Raw genomic sequence first — 22281 nt, 5'->3', positions numbered from 1 at the left:
ACATAAAAAATAAGATGGTGTTTTTCACTCAAACAAGTAAAATTGGATTAAAAAAAAATTTCAACTTACATTTTGTGCCTTATTTTATTTAGATCAGCATAAATTTGTTTTATATAACGAAAATACTTGGAATTGGCCATGCAAAGTCGTACTTCATGAATATGCAAGAACATGAAGCCAATTTGGACCCACATTGAAAATATGCAAGAGAAAATAAAAACAAAAAAAAAATACAAAGATAGTGCTTGGGCCTTAATTATGTTATAAGAGAAGATAAAAAATATTTATCCTTTATCATAAATTTTGTTTTCTTTCTATACTAGAAATTTTGATCTCAGTTCGCCTCTTAGTAGACTTAAACTTATTTTTGATAAAATTAAAATTTAAAATAAAAATAATCTCAATATATAATAGAGTTTTGTTTCTTGCTCAATACGTCTTCCCTTCTCTCTCCCCCACCCCTTATATATGATATTTTTCTCCTTTGCCTCAAAATTCTCTACAAATTTTTTTTTTATTATATATATTCTTATCAGGCTTTAGTCACTGTCTCCCTCTCCTTTTTTTTATTTTTTTTAGGTATGTATATACAAAATACCATGCTTCATTCAGATTGACAATCTTCATTCTTTCGATCTTAGTTCAAATTTTAACAACTATTACTTTAAAATCAAAAATCAAAAATTTGGATCTTGCATTACTCAAAAGAAGAAAGAGACCAATTTAAAGCAATCGTCTAACCATGCATCATGCGATTTTTTTTTTTTTTTTTTTCAATAGATAGGTGGATACACCCATCATACAAATCCACAAAATTTTTCCTCCCCATGGACCCCATCTCCTTCTCATCACAGGCACAAGTAGGTTGTGAGATCACAACCCTTCATTCTTCCAATCTCAATTCGCACTTCAACAACCACTATTTTAAACCCAGGCAAGGAACTTTGGATGCATCCCTTCTCCCGACAAAGATTTGTGTGCGTGAATCTCAAAGCACCTCGGAAAAGGTCACTAGCTTGCCTTGCTGGTTGCAACCAAGACATGTCCAGGCTCCAACTTTCCTACATGATCATTTTCCCAATCTTTCTAAAGCCCTCACGGCAGGACCTGACCGTTGGTCCGTTACATGCTTGTCCCTCCGTCCCTACGGCTATGGCCTTTCAAATTTCAAAATTTCAAACTGCCGTAAAAAAAAGAAGGGAATGCTTAGCCAGCTTTTTTTAACTCCCCAGTTCCCAGGCGCACAAAGCCCTCGAACTTGGAGCGTCGCGTCTTAAAATCCGCTCACTAGAGGACGAGAAACCGGCAAAGTCGAGAGCAAACAAAGAACCTATCGGTGTTCCCAGGTTTTATAAGGGTTTTAGGATTTCGAGACCTCAGTGAGGTTTTAGCTTCTCAGGACGAACAAGGTTTCGGTCTTGTCTTCCGTCTTGGCTCGATCAAAAAGCTCGATTTCCAGTAGAAAAATCGTAGCTTTGCTTGAGAAGATCTTTTGTACTATCTTATTCGAGTGTTTTGGAGCTTGGAAGTGGCATTTATAATGATAAGGTAGTCATCTCTTTCCATCTTAAGCATTTTAGCCCTTGATATGAGTTGAAGTTTGAAATGTTAGGCCTTTGGGAAGCCAAAAGGTCGCACCTCTCTGGTGTTTTTCTTCACTTCTTTAGCCTCTCGTCTGTCTTCGGTCCTGGCTTGATCAGAGAAAGCGATTTCATGGATAAAAAAAATCACAGCTTTGCCTGATGTGTTGAGAGTTTTGGGGCTTTGAAGGGCTTTATTGTGCTATTTTGTCTAAGTCCCTTTTTTTTTTTTTTGGGTTGAGGTGGGGGGCGGGGTGGGGGTGGGGGGGGGGGGTGTGGGGGGAGCTTGGGACTAGAATTTGCGGAGAAAGATAAGGCAGTTATCTCTTTCCTTTATGTAATTTTAAGCATTTAAGCTCTAGATATGAGTTAATTTCGAAATATTAGTCCTTTTGGAAACAAAAGGTTGCACCTTTCTGGTGTTTTCCTTCACCTCTTTAGCTTCTGGTCTGTCTTCCAACTTGTCTTAATCAGAAAACGTGAATTCCGGTAGAAAAATTGTAGCTTTGCTCGAAGTTTCAGAGGCTTCTGGGGCTTTGAAAGGATTCTTGTGTTCTGTCTTGTTCATGTTTTTTTGGTGCTTGGATTGGGACTTCCACCCAAAAGATAAGCTAGTTACCTCGTTTGAATGGCATTAAACATTTAATAGGATCTATGCCCTAGCGCTCGGTTAAGTTTTGAAATTTTAGGCTTTTAGAAAGCCAAAAGCTTGTAGTTTTATTGTGCTTTCTTTCACTTATTTAGGAGCCCTTTGATATGGAATGCAAGGAAAAGGTCCAACTATTGGCTTTCAAGGACGAAATTTTGAATCATTCATGAGTTCAATGTACTTATATTCTAAACCATACTCCCATTTGTAACTAGCTATAACCCTATGAACTGGGTTTGGATCTCAAGACTTCAAAATGTCCAGGTTGTAATCTTAAATGTACTTTGTTATTAGACTGAAACAGGAACACTGATGTCATTTATATCTTGCAGTTTTGAGAACAATAGTTGAGATTTCTGAGCAATGCAAATGCTTTGCGGTGCTGCTCTCTACCATTAATTTTATGCACAGTTCATCAGATGCAGCGAAAGAAGCCCGATCATCTTTTGTAGGTTTGCAGCTTAAAGGCCATTCCTCATAGCGCTTTAGAGCTCCAAAGCTTGGTATTCTTCAATTTTTCATTCAGGAATTGTTCTTGCTTAGCGATCTTTAGAAAAGAAAGGTAATATTCTTATGCTTCTACTTGTGATATTAATATGGCAATGATAGCAATTGATTTAGAGATTAGTTATTTGGTTACTGAAATAAAGTAGACTTTCATGGATAATCTATTCATGGGTTGCTCTCACCTAAATTTGAAGAAATCTATATTTGCTGGGTACATGTTTGAATGATTTTTATTTTTTAGAACATGGCTTACCACTCAAATCATTTCATCATTTGTCATTTGAAGTTTAGGCTCGCGGCATGAACACATTGGGACCAAAATGAGAGAATACATTTCATCTGATAACAGAACCAAGCCAGGCAAGTGTTCTGAGCACACTCACACTGTGAAGATTCATGGGAAAAACCATGGAAATCCTTTGAAGCCCAAGTCCAGTTCCTTATGGGGATCCCAAATTGTGAAAGGCTTCACAAGTGATAAGAAAACCAAACAGCAGGCATCAATTCCTAATAAGAAGCCACCACTTGCTTGCCCAGAAATCTCGAATCAAAAGAATCAATTGCCAAATCATTCTCGTGTTAAGCGATCTTTTATTGGTGATTTTCCATGCTCGGCTAATGCTGCTCAAGTTCATCCCCATGTGTATGATTGCCATCGTATAAAGTCCCCTGCATCCCATGATCTATTTCTTGAGCTAGATCACCTCAGAGAACTACTAAGAGAGTCTAAGGAAAGAGAATTGGTACTACAGTCTGAGCTACTGCATTTTAAGGAAAGCCCAATAGTTTTGGAGTTTGAAAAGGAACTTGATATCAAGAGGAATGAAATTGAGAATCTTACCGGCAGGGTCAGTTCTCTAGAAGCTGAAAGAACAAACCTTTTGGAGCAAGTGGCCTCTCTATCCTCTACAATAGAACAGCATGAAGAAAATTCAAGGCCTGAAGGGAGCTTGAACCCAACATCTGATCTAAATGCAGAAAGAAAGACATCTTATTCAAGTTTAGAGATTGAAGTTCTTGAACTACGTCGTCTGAACAAGGAGCTCCAGCTTCAAAAGAGAAATCTAGCATTCAGGCTTTCTTCAGCTGAATCACAACTTGCGGCTCTTGCAAAAGTTACAGAGGTATTGCTTCTGTCACAGTCTTCATCTTATAGTTGTTATGGATGCCGTTTCTTTTACTGAATTCATTTTGTTGCCATCTTTATTTATTTTCTACAGAGTGACATAGTGGCAAAAGTTCAGGCAGAGGCATCAGTATTACGGCACACAAATGAAAATCTAAGCAAACAAGTTGAAGGTCTGCAAATGAGTAGGCTGACTGAGGTTGAGGAACTTGCTTACCTCCGATGGGTGAACTCATGCTTACGCCGTGAACTAAGTAACTCAGACAAAGCATCAAGGGAGATTGTAGGTTTAGATGATGACTTTAGTTATGAGAACACGGAGAGAAATGTTGATCATAAAAATTTATCATATCGTCAGAGCACATCTGTTCCCAGTGAAATATGCAGCTTGAAGAACGATGGTCTTGTGAAAAAACTAATGAACTGGCCCCAAAGTGATGGAGATTGCCGAAATTTAGAATGTCAAGGTATCCTAGATAAAGACTGGATAGAAGCCCAAGAAGGTAGAAGCCCTCGGAGAAGACATTCTATCAGTGGACCAAGGGGATGTGCACAAGAGCTGACCATTAACAAAAGGCGACAATCTGATGGTTTTATTTGTCCTAAAGAATTGGATACTGAAGAAGCAGCGGATGGAGATAACTGTGTGGTGAGGGATAACCTTCAGCTAATGGTTCAGAAATATAATTTAGGTGGTATTCAAAGTCCAAGATTATGTATAAGCAAACCAGAGCCATCCAAGGTTGCAGCTTTGGATGTTGAGAAGAGGGCACTGCGAATTCCTAATCCTCCTCCAAGGCCTTCTACTTCTGTTGCAGATATAGATAAGACAAATGGGTCAGCTCCAATTCCACCACCTCCACCACCACCCCCACCTCCTCCCCCCAAGTTCTCAAAGAGAGGCACAGGTGTGATGCAGAGAGCACCTCAGGTGGCTGAGTTATACCATTCACTTATGAAGAGAGACTCACGAAAAGATTCTATTACTGGTGGAATTTGTGATGTTCCCAATGTTGCAGATGTTCGTAGCAGCATGATTGGTGAAATTGAGAACCGTTCTTCTCATTTGCTAGCTGTAAGAGACCCTATTTAAGTATTCTATTTCCTGATCTAACCATTTAGTTACATATTGAGTTTCCAAGTGTTGTATTTAGATAAAGGCAGATGTTGAGACTCAAGGTGAATTTGTGAAGTCTCTAATAAAGGAGGTGAACGATGCTGCCTATCGTGACATTGAGGATGTAGTTGCATTTATAAACTGGCTTGATGATGAACTTGGCTTTCTTGTAAGTACACATAAAAAGTTTATTTTCTAATCTGGCAGTTGCAACAATCTTCTTAAGAACCTGGTATGCTTTTATTTTCACGAAGGTGGATGAGAGGGCAGTGTTAAAGCACTTTGATTGGCCAGAGAAGAAAGCTGACACTCTACGGGAAGCAGCATTCGGATACCGTGATCTGAAGAAATTGGAATCTGAAGTTTCAAATTATGAGGATGATCCTCGTCTTCCTTGCGATGTAGCATTGAAGAAAATGGTCGTGCTATCTGAAAAGTAAGGCCTTCAATTATCAGTCTTTATATTTTAGTTTGACCATTCTATATATAATTCAGGATGTATGTGTATTTATGTTAACATCAACACTAATTGTTATTCTTTTTCATATGAAACAATATGACTCCTGCCATTCTAATATTAGAATGGAGAGAACTGTTTATAACCTTCTTCGCACAAGAGATGTGATGGTGCGCCACTGCAAGGAGTTCCAAATTCCAACAGACTGGATGCTTGATAGTGGTATCATTAGCAAGGCATGTATAGTTAAACCTTTATACTTATTAATTTATTTTATGCAACAATATGCTCAAACCCTTTGGAGATTTGTTTTATTTTTACGAATTATTGCAAGTAATTCCTAATTACTTCTGTAGAAGCCAATCCATAAAAAGGCAGTTGTGGAATATCTTGTTAAGCAATAAATGTACAAATTCAAATTGCATTTGTGGCAGTGCAATAAAAATCTTGCTAAATAATTTCTGCACTTTTATCACTACTTTTTTTTTTTTTGAAACTAATGTTGATAATTGATGTGTACTATCTGAACTAGAAGATCTTTGGTTTTGAAGGCCCTATAACCTACTTAAATATTCAGAGTTCTAAATTTTTCTATGCCTCTTAGGAAAATTTTGCTGACAATATATGTGCATAAGTTGGATTAAGAACAATTGCCTGAATTTTTTCCTCATTTCTCACAAGGTAATGTAGGGGAGTGATAGACATCATCCATGTTTGTGGATTCAACCATGGATAAGTAGGGGTCCATCTTTTGTTTTGCTAATATCGACAAACTATAAACTTTAAGCTTCTGATAGGCATACATAAGGTAAAGGGTGGATTTCTTATACAGTTAAGTAATTATCTATAAACATGTTTGCCATCCAATCAGATTAACTAAGTGATCCATTGTGATTCTTTCATGATTATCTGCATTTGCATATAAGGTAACATATATAAAACTATCAAAACTGACTTGGTGGGTCAACATGAGGAGATTACATCTGGAACATATTGGCCTATTCAAATCCTCTGCTGCTGAATGTTTCTTATCTATTCATAGATTCTGTGATGACTATTCTGTTATTATTTTGGAAGTTACATGCTTAATTATATAAAATTGTTGAAATTGAGTTGATGTGTCAATGCAAGGTATTCACTTCCTGAAAGTATTGCCTTCTTCATTAACAGTGCTCCTGAATTTTTTTTTTTTCTTTTCCTCCACTTCTAAGATGAATATTTTACAGCTGTTTTAGAAATCATAGTGTAATCAAATGGAACTCTTTAAGTTTGACTCGATATATTAACTTCTTGAAATATTGCTCTCTGAATTGACCATGCTCCTAAATATTTTTTTTTCTTTTCCTCCTATTCTATGATGAATAATTTGGTGCTGTTTAAGAAATCATGTAGTTTAATTAGATGGAACTATAAGTTTGACTTGATATATCAGTATGGGAAGTTAGCTTTTTACAGTCATCGTTCTATTCATTATTTGTGCTATTTAAGGTTTGTTATCTTTTCATCCAGTTGAGTATTCAAAGAGTTAGGTGCATAATTTCTGCTTTTCAGTTTGCTATTATAGCTGATATATAAGCACCGAATAATATCTTTTCAAATGAAGAAGGCCTTAATTGTCATTCAGTATCAATACTTACCTAACACAATAATAACCAAATCATAAATAAGATCCCTGTTATTTGATTTTCTTGTGATGTCTTTAGATTCCTATGCATTGATCTTTTGTATTGATCATTTCCTTTTTCTTAATAGATCACCTAGCATAATGTGGTTTCAGTATTTCACTTTGTTCTTGCTTAATCTTGATGGGCAAAACTGCTAGTAGTAAAGTTAGAACAGAGCCTTTGCATTCTTCAATGAAGCAAAAAGACTTCATGCTGTCTGTGTGAAGAATCTAACTGGGACTCTGCACAACAACAGTACAATAGATTTTCCATCTCTAAATGGATAATTTTTTCACAATCTAAATATCTCATCTTTTGATTTCTGTTCAACAAACTTTTGGGATTATTGATAACTCTGCTACAAGTTTAGAAGGAAAGATTTTTCCATGAATGAAAATAGTAATTATCCAAAACAGAGCTACCTTATTCTTTTTTCCTTTATAGTTATTTAAATGAGTGAATAGATGTTTTGGCGAAGATGTGACATACAGATACTTTTTCAATTACTAAAACTTAAGAAAAGCCTTGTTGTTTTTGCTTTAGGTGTTTGAAGTGCTTGAAACCAACACCATGAAATCTTGGTTTTGGTTGGAAATTAAATGAAACAAACCAAGGCTAACACACACACACACACTTATCCTAATCTTCATTCTTTTATCTTTTCTTAATTTCCTTAAGATGTTAGAAAGCATCTTCTCTAGATTGAACTTACCTTTTCCATGTTTTACAGTTTGAAAATATTGTGATATTAGAATCAAAGGGAGTACAGAATTATATGCATAGACAAACTTTCAGCTATCATAGAATTGGTCTCATAGGCACTTAATTTGCATGTGCTATATTGCCATAGCAAAACTTACATTCTACAGGTGACATTGTCAACATTTTCTTTTGTTTTTAGAAATATTCTCTCCCATTTATGGTGCAAGCCACCAAAACAGTACATCTAGGAGTTCCAAACAATATTACATATTAAAAATGCTTCCTGTTTTCTTAAACTTATATTACCGGTCATTTTTATCTGACTCGTTCCTAATATTAGGTGTTTTTTTTTTAACTTATGTTACTGGTCGTTTTCTACTGAAACTGCTATACTGAAACTCATTACTTTGGATGAAACAAAAATGAGATTCAAACATTGTTCATAATTTATGATCCCTGCAAGTAAAACCATGAATGCTGAATCATGACGTGAAGGTTTTAGGACATGGGCACCTAACAATTTCTGCTGTCGCTTTATTAGCATCATTATTCTCTATGGTCTCAGCAAGTATTTTTATGGCAGGATGATGTGGTTTGGTACTTGTAAGATTATGTCCCACTAATATAACTATATGCCACAGAGACTTCCATTGGTAAACAAATTTGATGTTCATTGGAATTTTTATAATGAAAGCTACAAATGTTTTAAATAACAGAAGTACATATATCCAGATTGTAAAAGGATATGCTCTTAATCATCTTTTATCTTCTATGCTGATATTGCCATTTGACGGTTGTTATTAAATGAGCAAATCTAACATTGATATTTGGACAACATCAATGCTAGTATCCTTTAAGCATTAAATTTGCAAAGATTTGCACTGTTGACATTCGTTCAACCCCTTTGAACTAGTCCAAAGGGTCATGTCCTCAGAACTGACAATCTATTTGCTTCTGTCTGAGTTCTTTAATTGGATGCCTGCAGATAAAATTTGCATCAGTTAGGTTGGCAAAGAAATACATGAAAAGAGTAGCAATGGAGCTTCAATCTAAGGGAGCATCAGATAAAGATCCTGCTTTGGACTATATGCTACTTCAGGGAGTGAGATTTGCTTTTAGAATTCATCAGGTAAGAAATGAAAACAGAAACAACTGGAATAACTAACATTGCTAATTGAACTAGATGCTTCAGCTATTTCTGACAAACATGATGCTTGTTAAAGTTTTGCTCCAGTAAATTAGTGGAACTAATTAAATAAAAGTGACTGACAGTCTTATTTTATTTGCTGCAACATTTCAAACATGCCCAAGTCATCTACCAGAAAGATATTCATGGTTTAGTGGTTTTTTTTCTCTTGGAATGTTTTATCTGAAGGTGTCTGGATGCTATAAATATTATCTAAAGATAGTAAATTCTAAGCTCCATAACACAAGATAACTGAAAATACCTGCGCTATCTGATAATTGCTGAAGTGACAGGTGATTTGGGCTTCTCATTCTTAAACGTTTCAACCTTTGCCTGCCTCACCTTCCCTCCCCTTGCCATCCCCCAGCCCCACACACGCACTCATGCACATGCACGTACACATGCATGCACGTGCACACATACATGCACACATGCGCATACAAGGCTCCTTTCTCCTCCCACGCCTGTCCTTGGTTCCTAACCTGGCCATGCCATCCTAAGCTTGTCTGAAGGTTAGGCTTGGCGTGCTGCAAGAAGCATTCATTCCACTAGTGAAAGAATTGAAGTTATTATGTGCTGTTAGATTTTGTTGGACAGGAACTAAGTTTAGAATCAAGAAATTTGTGCCATTACAAATGAATTGCGTACCTAATATAATCCCAACAGGAACAAAGCCGTTTCAAATTATTAAAACAAGACCATTGTTTAATGGGAATAAGTGTCCTAATTACTGGTGGTAAATGTAAATGTGATATATTTTTATTCATAGGTTATAAGGCTATCAATCAATTAATAAAATGTTGAGTCTGTCATTAGATCTTTATATAATTCCACTGATGTCCACATGGCATTTGATGTCTTTGTTATGCTTTCCCAGTTACCAGTTATCTTGATTTTTTTGGTGCACTCTGGATCTGCCAATAAGCATTTTTGATTCCATACTGCAGTTTGCTGGAGGATTTGATGGAGAGACTATGTATGCCTTCGAGGAGCTGCGGAACCTTGCACATGTCAGAAATAAGGCATAGAACAACGAAGGAAACGGGGGAAAACTATATATTACTGGCTTACCTTCTCAGTAAGCATCATATAGAATCAAATATATGGCAACATTACCAAGTTCTTTGTATGTTTGTGGTGTGGAGTTCCAAGGGTTGTTTGTGCAAACCGTTTGTTGTTGCTGTTCTCCAAAGGAAAAACCTTACTGCACTTGGAACTCCATGTTGAAACATTTTGTGTGGCTATCATAAATACTTCTGTATGGAACTCTGAGTTATACTATGCCATAATTTGCCAAGGCTCCATAGATGGATGCCACCATAACAAGGGATTGACCTGTGCCTGTGTCGGTCGGGTTCAGGCTGAAAGATTCTAGGCCAGAAGTTGGGCTAGGCTGAGCTGAGACAAGCATATAATTTCTTGTTATTAAGCTTAGACTCATTCCAATCTGCTTGATGTTAGGTTTAGCTAGTGGTACAGGTGCTGCATTCAGCATGGAAAGAAGGTTCCAAATAGAATTTAAGTGGGTGGGGTGGTGAGAGGGTCCTACATTCGCATCCTTCTTCATTCTTCTCTGCTGCTACTGCTTATCCTCAAGGATTCCTTCCTAATTCAACCTTATCGGCCCGCATTCGAGGTGAAAAGGACATCTAGTTTTTTTTTTTTGGTAGAAAAAAAAGGACATCTAGTTAAAACTATAGTAGTGAAGTTGATGATGACTATGCTTTGCATTCCTCTTGATATAGACTAGCATGTGTGTGAGTTGCTTTGATGTGGAAATGCTTATTCAAAGCAACTGTTGGCCGCCTTTTTCCTTGTCACACCGCCCAATGGTGTGATAGCTGGCATGGGAAAGCAATTGATAAGGATGGGTCACACTTGGAGCCAGATTTCTTTGGGTAGACCGAAAGCAGCCGGATAGCTTTAGTCGGTTTATGAATTCTTTTTCTCGTTTTCTTCGAATTCTGAAGGTAGCCAGATTCTAGCTTCCTAAGGGATAGCATAGCTTATAAGTTCATTGAAAGAATTAGTAAAGCTTCTCTTTTACTTGGTGCATTCTGGCGTTCTCTTTCTGTATGGTGAATTTTGGGTGACTCTGGTAGATTCTGGGGCATGGTAAAGAAGCTAATTGGTAGGGTCATGACATGCCTCAAAGGTGTCAGTTGGTGGTCTCCTTGGTCATAGCAAGGCCCTTTTGGTAGCAAGGCAAGAAGCATATTAGTTGTCTCTCTTCTAGATGTTTATTATTAGCATCTAGATCCTTTAGCTTTTAGATTTTAAATCAGTCATTACTTTCAAAATTGTAGGCTTAGTTTTATTTAATTATAGATACTTGCTTGTCTTTTGCTCAATAATTCTGAAGCTTGTGTTAGGCTTCTAGTCTGTGTCACAAAGGAAGACATTATTCAGTTAGTCAATGGTTCAACTTGTGAGATTGGTGGTGTCGAGATAGCAAAGATCCAAATGTTTGATAAAAGAGTGCGCACCATAAACGTGGCATGACGTGTCTGGAAAATAAGCAGAAATCTAAGTTCGCTTGGTTTTTTTGAGGGAAAGGGAAGCAAGGAATGCCACCCAACTTTATTAGATAGAAATAAAAAAAATAAAGAAATGAAAATAAACAATGGATTGGTGCACTTAACTCTAGAGGTATGGATGTTTAGCGCGAGGTGGAGTTTTGAAGATAACACATGGCATCATGATACTAATAAAATCAAGAAAAGTGCAACATATACTAGTTGTTAGGACACCTACTTATACATGGAGTTCCAATGGTATGTACAGCTTGGTGGAGATGTTGAGATAGTGCAGTTGCAGGTAGATGACCATCTAAGACCACTTCTACTAGGAGTTTCAGGGAAACAATGGAGTATCCAGAACAGAGGAGACAGAGTTAACTCAAATTTGGTGATGGCTTTGGGTTCTTGTTTATTTCAAATCTCTCTCAAGTTTTGCAACCATTGCAGATCAGGACCTCTCTTCCAGCTCTTATGTGTCTCTGTTACTCCCTCACAACTGCTTTATTTGTTCTCTGTCGACTTCTAATAATTGAGCTCTCATTTTCTCATTAAAGCTTCCATGGGCCCCTGATGGGCATCCCATCTTTAATCTTTTGAAACTCATGCCTTCAACTTTTTGGTGTGACGCCAAGTATTATAACCGTTCACAACCCGCCAAACTGAAACATGGTAATGGAACCAAAGTGAAGCAAGGACTTCAGATTAAATTCGAAGTTCTCTGATTTTTGAATTGGTTGCGACTTCGGATCAAACCAAAAACAGACATCAGCAATGGCAATTTGTATAGTTAATTTCTATCAGGATTCCACGTTGGCTTGGAACGCAAACAATACCTTCTGGCTAGCCTTTTTGTTACGCAAAAATTTACACTCGTTCAATGATGATATAACCTCATGATGGAAATCTTCATCCTTGCAAAGCCAAGCATATCATGCATCCTCTATTAGATGGGCATCTCATCTCCCTGCACCTCGCCGTCACTCTATCATTTAAGCTTTGTTTGTTTTCTCGGTCAAGAGTACTGGCATCACTCCATCATTCCGTCTGAAGGGCTGAGGACTGACATGGACCATGGTGGCTCGATGAAGATTGCAAGGATGGCTACTGGGAAGAAAGATACAAAACTCCCTACCTACCTCCAACCAAAGAACAAACACTGTAAAGATCCGACGTAGAAAGATACACTGGGATGGAAACAAATACGTAGGTTAAGAGAAACAGGACATGCAAATCTAAAGAAAAGTCCAACGACGCAAAGAGACTGTGGTTGCTGGTCCCCCACGTCTCAGGCTAAGATCAAGTTTAGTACGTAGTCACTGCCCGCGGTCCCTGTTCCAATATCTAGTTTAGAGGATCTACTCGTTTGGTGTGCTAAGGTTGCTCGAAGCATCTCATAAGTCTGAGAATAAGCATTTACTGGATTCTAATTATCATCTACATGATAAGCTTCCTCATGATGGCATCTCAAAAATCCAAGTAACACCTCAACCATCCTCAACTCCAAAATCCTTATGTCAACCCATCTTTCTCCTTATATATACGACAAAGGATAATAAAACCATAATTAAACTTAAGCAAATAAAACATTAAATAATAATTAGCAGTTACTAAGATGTAGATAGCAATTCTAAGATGGTTTGTGGAGGCATGGGTTATGGAGGATGGAAGAGCTGGGCAGCCTTCTGGTAACATGGATGATGGAGTGGGAAATGATTTAATGTGATGATTAATTTTCGTCGTTTTGACTGGCTTCTGACTAGATATATATCAAGTTTAAACAATTAGCTGGACTGATAAATTTTTGAAAAAGGAACAAGAACTTTAGCAACATGAAAATGTCCTTAGTGCCAAAAGCCTGTCGAGAACACTATAGTCGGCACCTTTAGTTTTCACCTTTATGCACAGAGAAGAGCATATTGGTCCTGTCATTGTTGCCCACTTTCTGACCTCTTCCTATATGCCTGCCACTCGAGGTTTCATGAGTGTTCATTCAAATCTACACTATACAATCAAATAAAGCTCGGTCAAAATTTTTCAAGACTTGGGTTAGCATAGCTCTAGATTTTGAAATTATAACCTTCAAAATCCAAAAACCTGTTAACTGAGCACCTTTCTAACTATTTTATCCAATAGCAGCATGATTATGCGATTCTTAGAATCTGAGAAAAAGGGTCTTGTATATTTGTGCTAAATTAAATGTTCATACTTCATTTTTTTATCGTAATTGAAGTATTAAAGGCCGGATTTCGGCGTGGCAAGAGAACTTTAATGCTTCTTAATGAAAATTTGAGGGTCTTACTGCTGACCTTATCTGCCAGATTCAAAAAGATAGCTGCAGAGAAAAATCAAGCTCAAGATGAGTCCAAAATTAACATGACACTTGCTGCCAATTGTACACGAATAAAGAATTGCTACATTGTTTTTGTTGTCCACAAAATAATGCAATACTATGGGATTAGCATATATCAGTATAATTCAGGATGAAAAAACTCATAATATATAGAAGCTATACGTACTGGTACTATTCATGCATGGAGCTATATTTTATTTGCATGATGGCATGTCTGGTGGGAGCACAAGACCTGGAATAGGGTGTTATGCTAGACAAAACATATTCTGCAAAATGGGCATGGACCTTGAATAGATCATGCATAGTTGAAACATCTTATATTCGTATTTTGGGCAAAGGCTATTCCATGTTCATCTTGGAATAGTTTTATGCCCACTATTTATGCTGATTTCCACCTTTTTAGATGGTAACCCTAGTTTTAACTTTATATGTAAGTTATATCATGCAAATATTTTAATATGATAATCAATATTACAATTACAAAATAATGTATTCTATGTAGCATTACTAACAAATATTATTATTCTTTTAGTACTACAAATAATAAAAGGTTATGATGTTATATACTTTTACCAGTAGTTTTAGCTGTTGCCAAACCTCCTGTTTCTTAGAGTTAGATTGTCTAAATGTATTAATATAATAATATATAATTAGATTATTCTTGCTAAAACAATTTTTTTATGGTAGATAATGTCTTATGTAAATAATGATATTATATTTAATATCTCAAATTAATTACAACAGTTTTTAGTATTAATATTATTCATTATCCAAAATATTTATAGTAAACTCTAATACCATATATATACCATGTTAATATAACAAATTAATATGTTACTATAAATTACCATTACTACTGTATTTAAAATATTATATATATTATAACAAAAGAATCACTATATGATATGTTTTATTATGTTATATTGTTTGAAAACTATAATACAATATATCATATTACTCTTCACTACTGATATTATAAGTAAAAAGCCAATGTTATCATATAAAATACACTATGCAAAGCCAAAGGTAGTTTTGTTCTGGGTAAATTGCAACAACACTTCCTTCAACTTTTCACGATTTTCACTAACATCCCAAATGTTCTATTTTTTTCAATGAAACTCTAAAACTAAGGTTTTTGTTGCGATATAGTTTAGTCATCCAACAGAGGTTTAACACCATTAACAACGATGGTCAAATTACTAATTTATCTTTTTATTTTAAAATAAAAAAAAAACTGTCATGAAATTATAGAGATATCTCTTTAACTTTTCATAATTTACATGTACACTTCAAAACTTTCAAAATGTTATACTTAGCCTCTCTCCTAATTGCTATAACTATAGCTGCTTATGAGGTAAAATCCTTCATGGTCACCATCCCATCCTATTTTTTAGCGATCCATTTTAGTACCAACAAATCACCTACGACTATATTCAAGAGATTTGTAAGATATCGTACAAAAGAAATTTTAAAAATAACTTTCTTTTCTTATCTCGTATGTGGAGTACCCATAGAACTAGTGCCGGGATTTGCTGTGGTTCATGAAATCTTAAGTGGAGCTTAGTTGACAATTACAGAAAATATAAAGGAGCTGAGAGAAGCTTTGATTGGAGCTTTGGACAAAGTTTATGCTTACCTCTACTCTAATGCTCTCTTTTGCCTTCGTTCCGTCACCATTTCTTCTATCTTCACTCTCTCTTATTCTCCCTTAATCGAACTAAAATCAGATTGGGAAGCTCTTATTTAGTAAGAAAAAAAGAGGAATAAAAGGGGCCACATGATCGCCATATCATCTCCTTTTGTTCCTACCATAACCCATAATTTTCTTCTAATCCAGTTGACAAGGGTATTGTTGATATTTTTTATCTAAAGTTTTCTCACATAACTATCATGTGTTCATAGATCTTAATGGAGATAGACGGTTAAACTATATTGTAATAGAATATAGGTTTTGGGGCTTAATTAAAAAAATTAAAATTTTTGGAGTGTAAATATAAATCAGGAAAAGTTGAAGGGGTGTTTCTGTGATTTATCCATTTGTTTTTGAAAATAGACAATTTATTCTAACTTTCAACTTCTGAAAACAGAGTTTTGCTTTTGTACATATTTTTAAAATAAAAGTATTTTATACATTAAATCCCAATCATTGATGCTATTACTGAGAATAAATTAGGCATATATTTCGTTTGGTAAGATTATCTGACTGCACAATGCACCGATACTTTGGTCGCAGTGTCCCCAACATGTCTTTCTTTTTTTTTTTTTTGGTAGAAAACATGTCTTTCTTTCTGCTTACTAGGCTTCTACTCTTTGACTCGCTTCCTCCTAGCTAGTCTACTTATTAAGAGATTGCTTTTGTGTGTGAGAGAGGAAAAGCTGAGAGAATGTCTGAGAGGGTGAGAGCTAGTACGAGAGAGTGCCGAGAAAAAGAGACCATGGGAAAGAGCATCAAGCGGAGGGCGAGAGACAGCATAGGAAAGAGGTGATGGGATGTGCATGTGCTTGAGAGAAGGAGAGAGATTTTTGGAAGTTATATTAGAACCAGAATTATGTGTTAATCAGGTAAGAAACCTGGAAGTTATGTGCTAATTAGGTAGGAAACATGGAAGTTTAGGAAAATTGCACATATTTTACCCTTCATAACCAAAATAAAAGAGCTATATTTGATTACTGCCCAGAAAAACAGATAGATCTAAACGGTTTGCTTGAAAGAATGGATGGTTATTAAAATAAAAACTGACTGAACCCAAACTTCCAAAAAATTTGTCAACCAAATAGAATATGGCACCTGTGTACTTAGCATATTTATGCAGCCTGGCATAGCTTAATTTCCTTGTTCCCGTTATCCTTAAGCTAGTCCCAGATGCCACCTATAAGTTTATCTTAAGCCTGATATTCATTGTTTACCATTTTCATATCAGTTTGAACTTTTGGTTTTGATTAATTGATTAGTTAACATTTTATTAGAGCTCAAGTGTGTAGGAGGTCATGAGTTCAGTTCACTCTAGTTCAGTTATTAATTTTAATGATCCCTAATCATTTGTTATTTTGGTTCTAGCCTATCATTTGCCTTTCGATATCAATTAAGCTTTTGGGATTGATTAGTTAATAGTTGCAGTTTTTTTGTTCTTTTCAATATGTTTTTAAAAATTGTTTAAACAATATTTTAAGTTTTTGTTTGGCGATTGGATGCCTCACGGATTAAGTGATATCTCTCACAAATCAAGAAAGGATTGAGGAGAGCAAATATGTATACTGAGAAACGAGGTGTCAACAAAGTCCATGGATCATACACAGCTTATAGGTATTTGAGAACATTAGACATGAAAATTCTAGAGGAACTTTTGTTGTGTTAGAAGTCCATGAATTTAGGGAATTGATAGCCTTAAGATCTATGAAATTTATTATTCTCTGTTGTTGTGTCTACCGAACCATCTCGACATGGTAGAAAATATCAAACTTATGGTATGTTGCATCCAAGAATACCCTAAATTATGGTATGTCATTATGTAATGTTTATTTACATATCTATGCAGGGGTGAAAGTGGACTGCATGATCCCCATCTCAATCTATTTTTGTATCTAAATTTATCCAGATATGGATATAACTTTGTGCAACTTACCAATATCCTAATCTTTATCCATACATGTTAAAGAAAACTAGATTTTGATATGAATAGACAACTATGTGAATACCAAGTTCTATTTTTAATCCGAGTTAATCTTACATAGCTTTTATAATCTTTTAAGGGAAATAATTGACAACATCACCATGTTATTGACTTAATTATAAATTTATCTTCCATATTGTGATATTTTTGATTTGATGGTTCATAAAGTTTAACTATTTGATTTATTTGTGTGTTTATATTCATATCTTGTTTGTACTCTTATTTGTTTGAAACAACAAAAAAAAAAAAAATATTTGCTTAATATCTATATTTATATCGACAAGATATGCCATCTCCATATCCGACTCCATATGGTACCATCTTATTATTGTGTTAGTATATCCAGTATGAGAGCCAGTTCGGTATATGGAATATTATACTCCCATACCATGTATCAGTACCGAACTGATATGGTAGTGCTATAATATCCAATTTGATATGGTATGACCGATATCCAATCCATATTAGATCCATTTTCAGCCATACATAATACTAAACCATTTTTATAGATCATGAATATCTTATGATTTGGAGCACTCATGCATCCAAGCATGTCTAAACAATGGCTGTATATTGACTTAAGTGCATCTAATAACCTTTTGTCGTCCCGTGTCTATGCCTTGAGACAATGGATGTCTGAGAACTAATATAATTTTCTTCAACAAAACTATGGGTACAGAAAACCAAGGTTTCAGTAGCACCATGGTTGAATTTATCTAGCCTATGATTGTATTTTATTAGAACAACCTAACAACCATGGTAACATAAATCATTAGCTATCATAAATTAGAAACAAACACCCCATTATTCCAAAAGCATGCTCTCCTAGACGCACATGCTGAGTGCTAGTGCATTATAATTATGTTGACAATAAAACAAAAAAAAGAATTTTTTATATAACTCCTCCATTGTTTTCATAACATGTGGATATATATATACTTAGGTACATGAGTGCATATGGCCATTATATAATCTAAACGTTGTTTATAGTTTTTCCCAGTGGAGAAGTCCTAAATGTATCCAATAATGGAAATAGCTAGCAGTCAACTGCTGGAACTTAGGAGCGTGGTTAACAACAAAGTTTAGATTAAGGAAATGGATTATGGAAGCATTAGGGGAAGCCGAGGAATTGGCCGGGGAAGGCCGAGGAGATGTGGCGATTTCAAGGTGGAAGGAAAGCCGATAAGACTCTGAAGTGACGTTTTGTGTAGTGTGAAGAGCGAATCGTCAGTCTGCCATCACACCCGCGAGGTGGGTGTCTACGTTGTGGGCCCTACCTTTTGTCTCACCCCTTTCATCTGCTCTCCTTTGCTTTCTTCTTCTACTTTCTTCTATCTCTCTCTCTCTCTCTCCCCCCTCACCTATCAATCAGATACTGTGCAGAGCAGTCCTTTCCCTTCCGAACTCATTTGGCTCTTTGCTCCACTCCCTCTACCTTTTATTCTTCCCTGCTCTTCTAAATTTCTTTTACTTAAATTCTAGAGTTTTTTTCTACCATTTGATGTAATAAATACTGAGAGTGTAAATTATATAATCTATCATTTATTGTGCCTCCTTCCACTTCTATATATTCCCTCTTTGCATTGTGTCCATCTCATTGTGCTTTCACTGCCCATCTCCTGCTTTGGTGCCTCTCACTAACCCATTACTTCTTGGTCTTGTCCTGTAGACTTGTACCCATATCCTCCTTAGGCCCAGAAAACTTGAATGGATTTTGGAGACCTCATGCCTTGAGCCTCTTTTCATCCCACCGCGCCTATCGCACCTACCAGCTCTTTATTGCGTGTCCTTTTCGCAACTCTCTATCTCTATATATCCCCATTGACACGGCCCATTTCTTCGTCCCTCACACAAAGCTCTCGGCCATTCTTCTCAGAACCATCTCTTTTTTTAGCTTGGTTTGTACCCACTTCCTATATTTACACCCAAAAGCTTGGAAGGGCTTTGGAGATCTCATGATTTGAGCTTCTTTTCTTCTGTCTCTAGGCTCAGAGTTGTGGATATCAAGTAAGTACTATAAAAGGGCCTTGCTTTCTTCCTTCATATATATATAGATATATACAGAGTTCAGCAAAGAAGACCATCTCAGCTTGGAAACTAAAGATAGATTTTAGTTAGGGAAAGCCTAGCCTTTTTTTTGGTAGTCACTGATAAATAAATTCCATAGATCCGCCTGATCCTTCCTTTTTTAGCTTCGTGTTTCAAAGGTTTTGTTATTTATATATGTAGATCCTCAGAAGAAAACCATTTCACCTTGCAAGCCAATAAATGATCTGACCTAAGAGAAAACCTGCCCTTTGTTTGGAAACTTGCGCTTAAACAGATCTTCTAGATCCGAGCAAGTAATCTTAAACCCTAGGGTCCGTTCACTGAAATATCCCAGAACCCAAGACTTTCTCCTCTCTCTTTCGCTTCTTTAGCCTTTCTGTCTGAAAATTTTTCTTCCTACATATTATTTATTTCTTCAAATTTGAGCTGAAACCCTTTTTTTTTTTTTTGCTCAGGAACTGGTAGTCTGATCTCAGTCTTATTATAACGAAATAAATAAATTCAATTTTGCTTTTGCTAGGTTGCACCGAAAAGTAGTTATCAGTTCTCATTGATCAGAGTGACCGACCCCAAAAGCAAAAGACATAGATTACCGAATTGTTAGCAGAAGCCTCCATCATCATCATCATCAGCAACAGCAGCTACGATCAGTATTCTATTTAACTGAAAATCATGTTGTCGACCGGAGCGAGCTCCAAGACGGAGAGCTCGGCCAATTCCTCCGCCCCCGACGGCGGGCTGCGCCTGAGCCGGTATGAGTCCCAGAAGCGCCGGGACTGGAACACCTTCGGCCAGTACCTCCGGAACCACCGCCCCCCGCTTACGCTCTCCCGGTGCAGCGGCGCCCACGTCCTCGAGTTCCTCCGCTACCTGGACCAGTTTGGCAAGACCAAGGTGCACGCCGTCGGATGCCCGTTCTTCGGCACCCCCACCCCCCGGCGCCGTGCCCGTGCCCCCTCCGGCAGGCTTGGGGCAGCCTCGACGCCCTCATCGGCCGCCTCCGCGCCGCCTTCGAGGAGAACGGCGGCCAGCCGGAGGCCAACCCCTTCGGTGCCCGTGCCGTCCGGCTCTACCTCAGGGAGGTCAGGGACAGCCAGGCCAAGGCAAGGGGGATCGCCTACGAGAAGAAGAAAAGAAAGCGAACCTCTCCGCCGCAGCAGGGTCACGGTTCGCAGATGCCGGCTCCAGCGACGGCTCCCGCCATCACCCACAGTCGGCCGGCGGCCGACTTGAATTCGCTGAGCGGCGGGCACCCGCTTCACCTCCATGCTCCTCTGGTGATGCCGGCGGCGGAGGCCGGCGGAGACCACCAGGTGATCATGGCCGCCGCGGAGGCTCATTCAGGCGGGGGTATGATACCATTATCGGTGTTTAATTAGTCCGGTATTTAGTTTGCAGTACTAAGAGTTCTTGCTAGTTATATTGTGAAGGTCTGTGTGTGGAGGACTCTTTAAAAGGTTGGCGTACTAGTCGTTGTTATCTATGTTTAACAGACAATTTTATGTGGTTCATTGAGTGTATATCATGTTTACGGTTATTAATTTCCAAGCGTATGAGCTGTGCATGGCTTTGAAGCTGATCTTTTGCTCTTGCTTAATTTGGTGTAGATGCAGTAATAAATCTTTGCACATTGATCTTTCCGTTTGCGTGTATGTTTTATAGTTTCGTTGGATTTTGTAGTTGGATCAGTATGAGGTTGGAAGATTGTCATTTCAATTGTAGCTGTGGGATGGTTGCTAGACATAGTGCATTATTTGTCTATGTTCTTTGTTTTTTCCTGGAAATGTTGTTTTATGGTGGGTAGACTTATGACGGCCAATGATAGTGTTGTAGGAGTGATTACAAGTAGTAGAGTGCGGTGTGTACTCTTTTTCTGCACACATACAAAAGAATACGGTGATGTTAGTTGTGGTCTTTTCTTTGATGAATTGGGTTCTAGCAATGATTTATTGCAGAAAGAATGTCTATTTCGCTCTATATTCTTCTTTCCTAATCAACCACAGCCACAAAGGAAGTCACTGTTTCTTCCTGTTTGGCACTGTGGGTAGCATTAGCAAAAGCTTTTTTCCGAGGACAGCGGTTTGGGCATTGCTTTCTGATGAGAGAGAGAGAGAGAGAGAGAGAGAGAGGGTCAGGCAGACTGAAGGAAAACAATTTATTCTTTTAATACAGTCATTTGAAGAGATTAATAATCCGCATCATTTATTTCATGAAAACTCAACAAGGTTACTTCTTACCGTAAGTACATGATGGTGCAAAGCTTCAGCTAAATAACTGCTTCACTGTTGAGACCTCAGGCTTTAGATTCTAAACCTCAGGTTGGACTGGGTTATTTATATTTCTCTGTGCTGCAGCAGTTTTATCCTTCAGTTTTATCCTTTCTTAATTATTCTACTAGCTCCTTACAAGCTATATAAACATACAAATTCTCCTAAAAAATTTAGAGAGAGAGAGAGAGAGAGAGCGTATGCACCAGTTTTTTCCTCTAGTTTATTAGGCCCAGGCATTTGGTGTATCAGCTTCTGGTTTTGTGCTTCAATTTATAATCAGCTATATTACTTCTTCTATGATAGTTACAATTTTCCATGCTATATTTCACTTATCTTGAATATGTTAATACTTCTTTTTTTTTGAAAAAAAATATAAAAACAAGGAGAGGAAAAGCCCTGTTCTGAATTAATGTTTTTGTTGTCAATGATATAAA

At 37.0% G+C, this 22281-nt stretch overlaps 2 protein-coding genes across 4 annotated transcripts; both read left to right on the top strand.

Moving 5' to 3' along the window:
* The first annotated feature begins 1307 nt into the window (after positions 1–1307).
* LOC105049055 (protein CHUP1, chloroplastic) lies at positions 1308–10313 on the top strand. Of its 3 annotated transcripts, none has more exons than XM_010928590.4 (9): positions 1308–1548; positions 2562–2791; positions 3028–3860; positions 3957–4937; positions 5017–5148; positions 5234–5415; positions 5561–5672; positions 8788–8931; positions 9936–10313. In XM_010928590.4, exons 3-9 carry the CDS (start codon positions 3057–3059, stop codon positions 10014–10016), a joined length of 2436 nt encoding a protein of 811 aa, XP_010926892.1. In that variant the 5' UTR covers positions 1308–1548; positions 2562–2791; positions 3028–3056; the 3' UTR covers positions 10017–10313. The 3 variants fall into 3 exon arrangements, with proteins under 3 accessions (XP_010926892.1, XP_019707192.1, XP_029121587.1); XM_019851633.3 differs by having other exon boundaries at positions 3023–3860; XM_029265754.2 differs by lacking the exon at positions 1308–1548 and adding an exon at positions 1877–2493.
* Positions 10314–19299: 8986 nt separating this feature from the next.
* LOC105049054 (protein G1-like1) lies at positions 19300–21156 on the top strand. Its single transcript, XM_010928589.4, is given in 3 exon segments — positions 19300–19535; positions 20098–20499; positions 20502–21156. Coding segments are annotated over 2 exon segments (705 nt in total). The 5' UTR covers positions 19300–19535; positions 20098–20249; the 3' UTR covers positions 20957–21156.
* Positions 21157–22281: the final 1125 nt, after the last annotated feature.

Source organism: Elaeis guineensis, chromosome 7 (genome assembly GCF_000442705.2).
Source record: "Elaeis guineensis isolate ETL-2024a chromosome 7, EG11, whole genome shotgun sequence".
NCBI classification, from domain to species: Eukaryota; Viridiplantae; Streptophyta; class Magnoliopsida; order Arecales; family Arecaceae; genus Elaeis; species Elaeis guineensis.
This window is presented reverse-complemented; position numbering and strand designations above follow the sequence as displayed.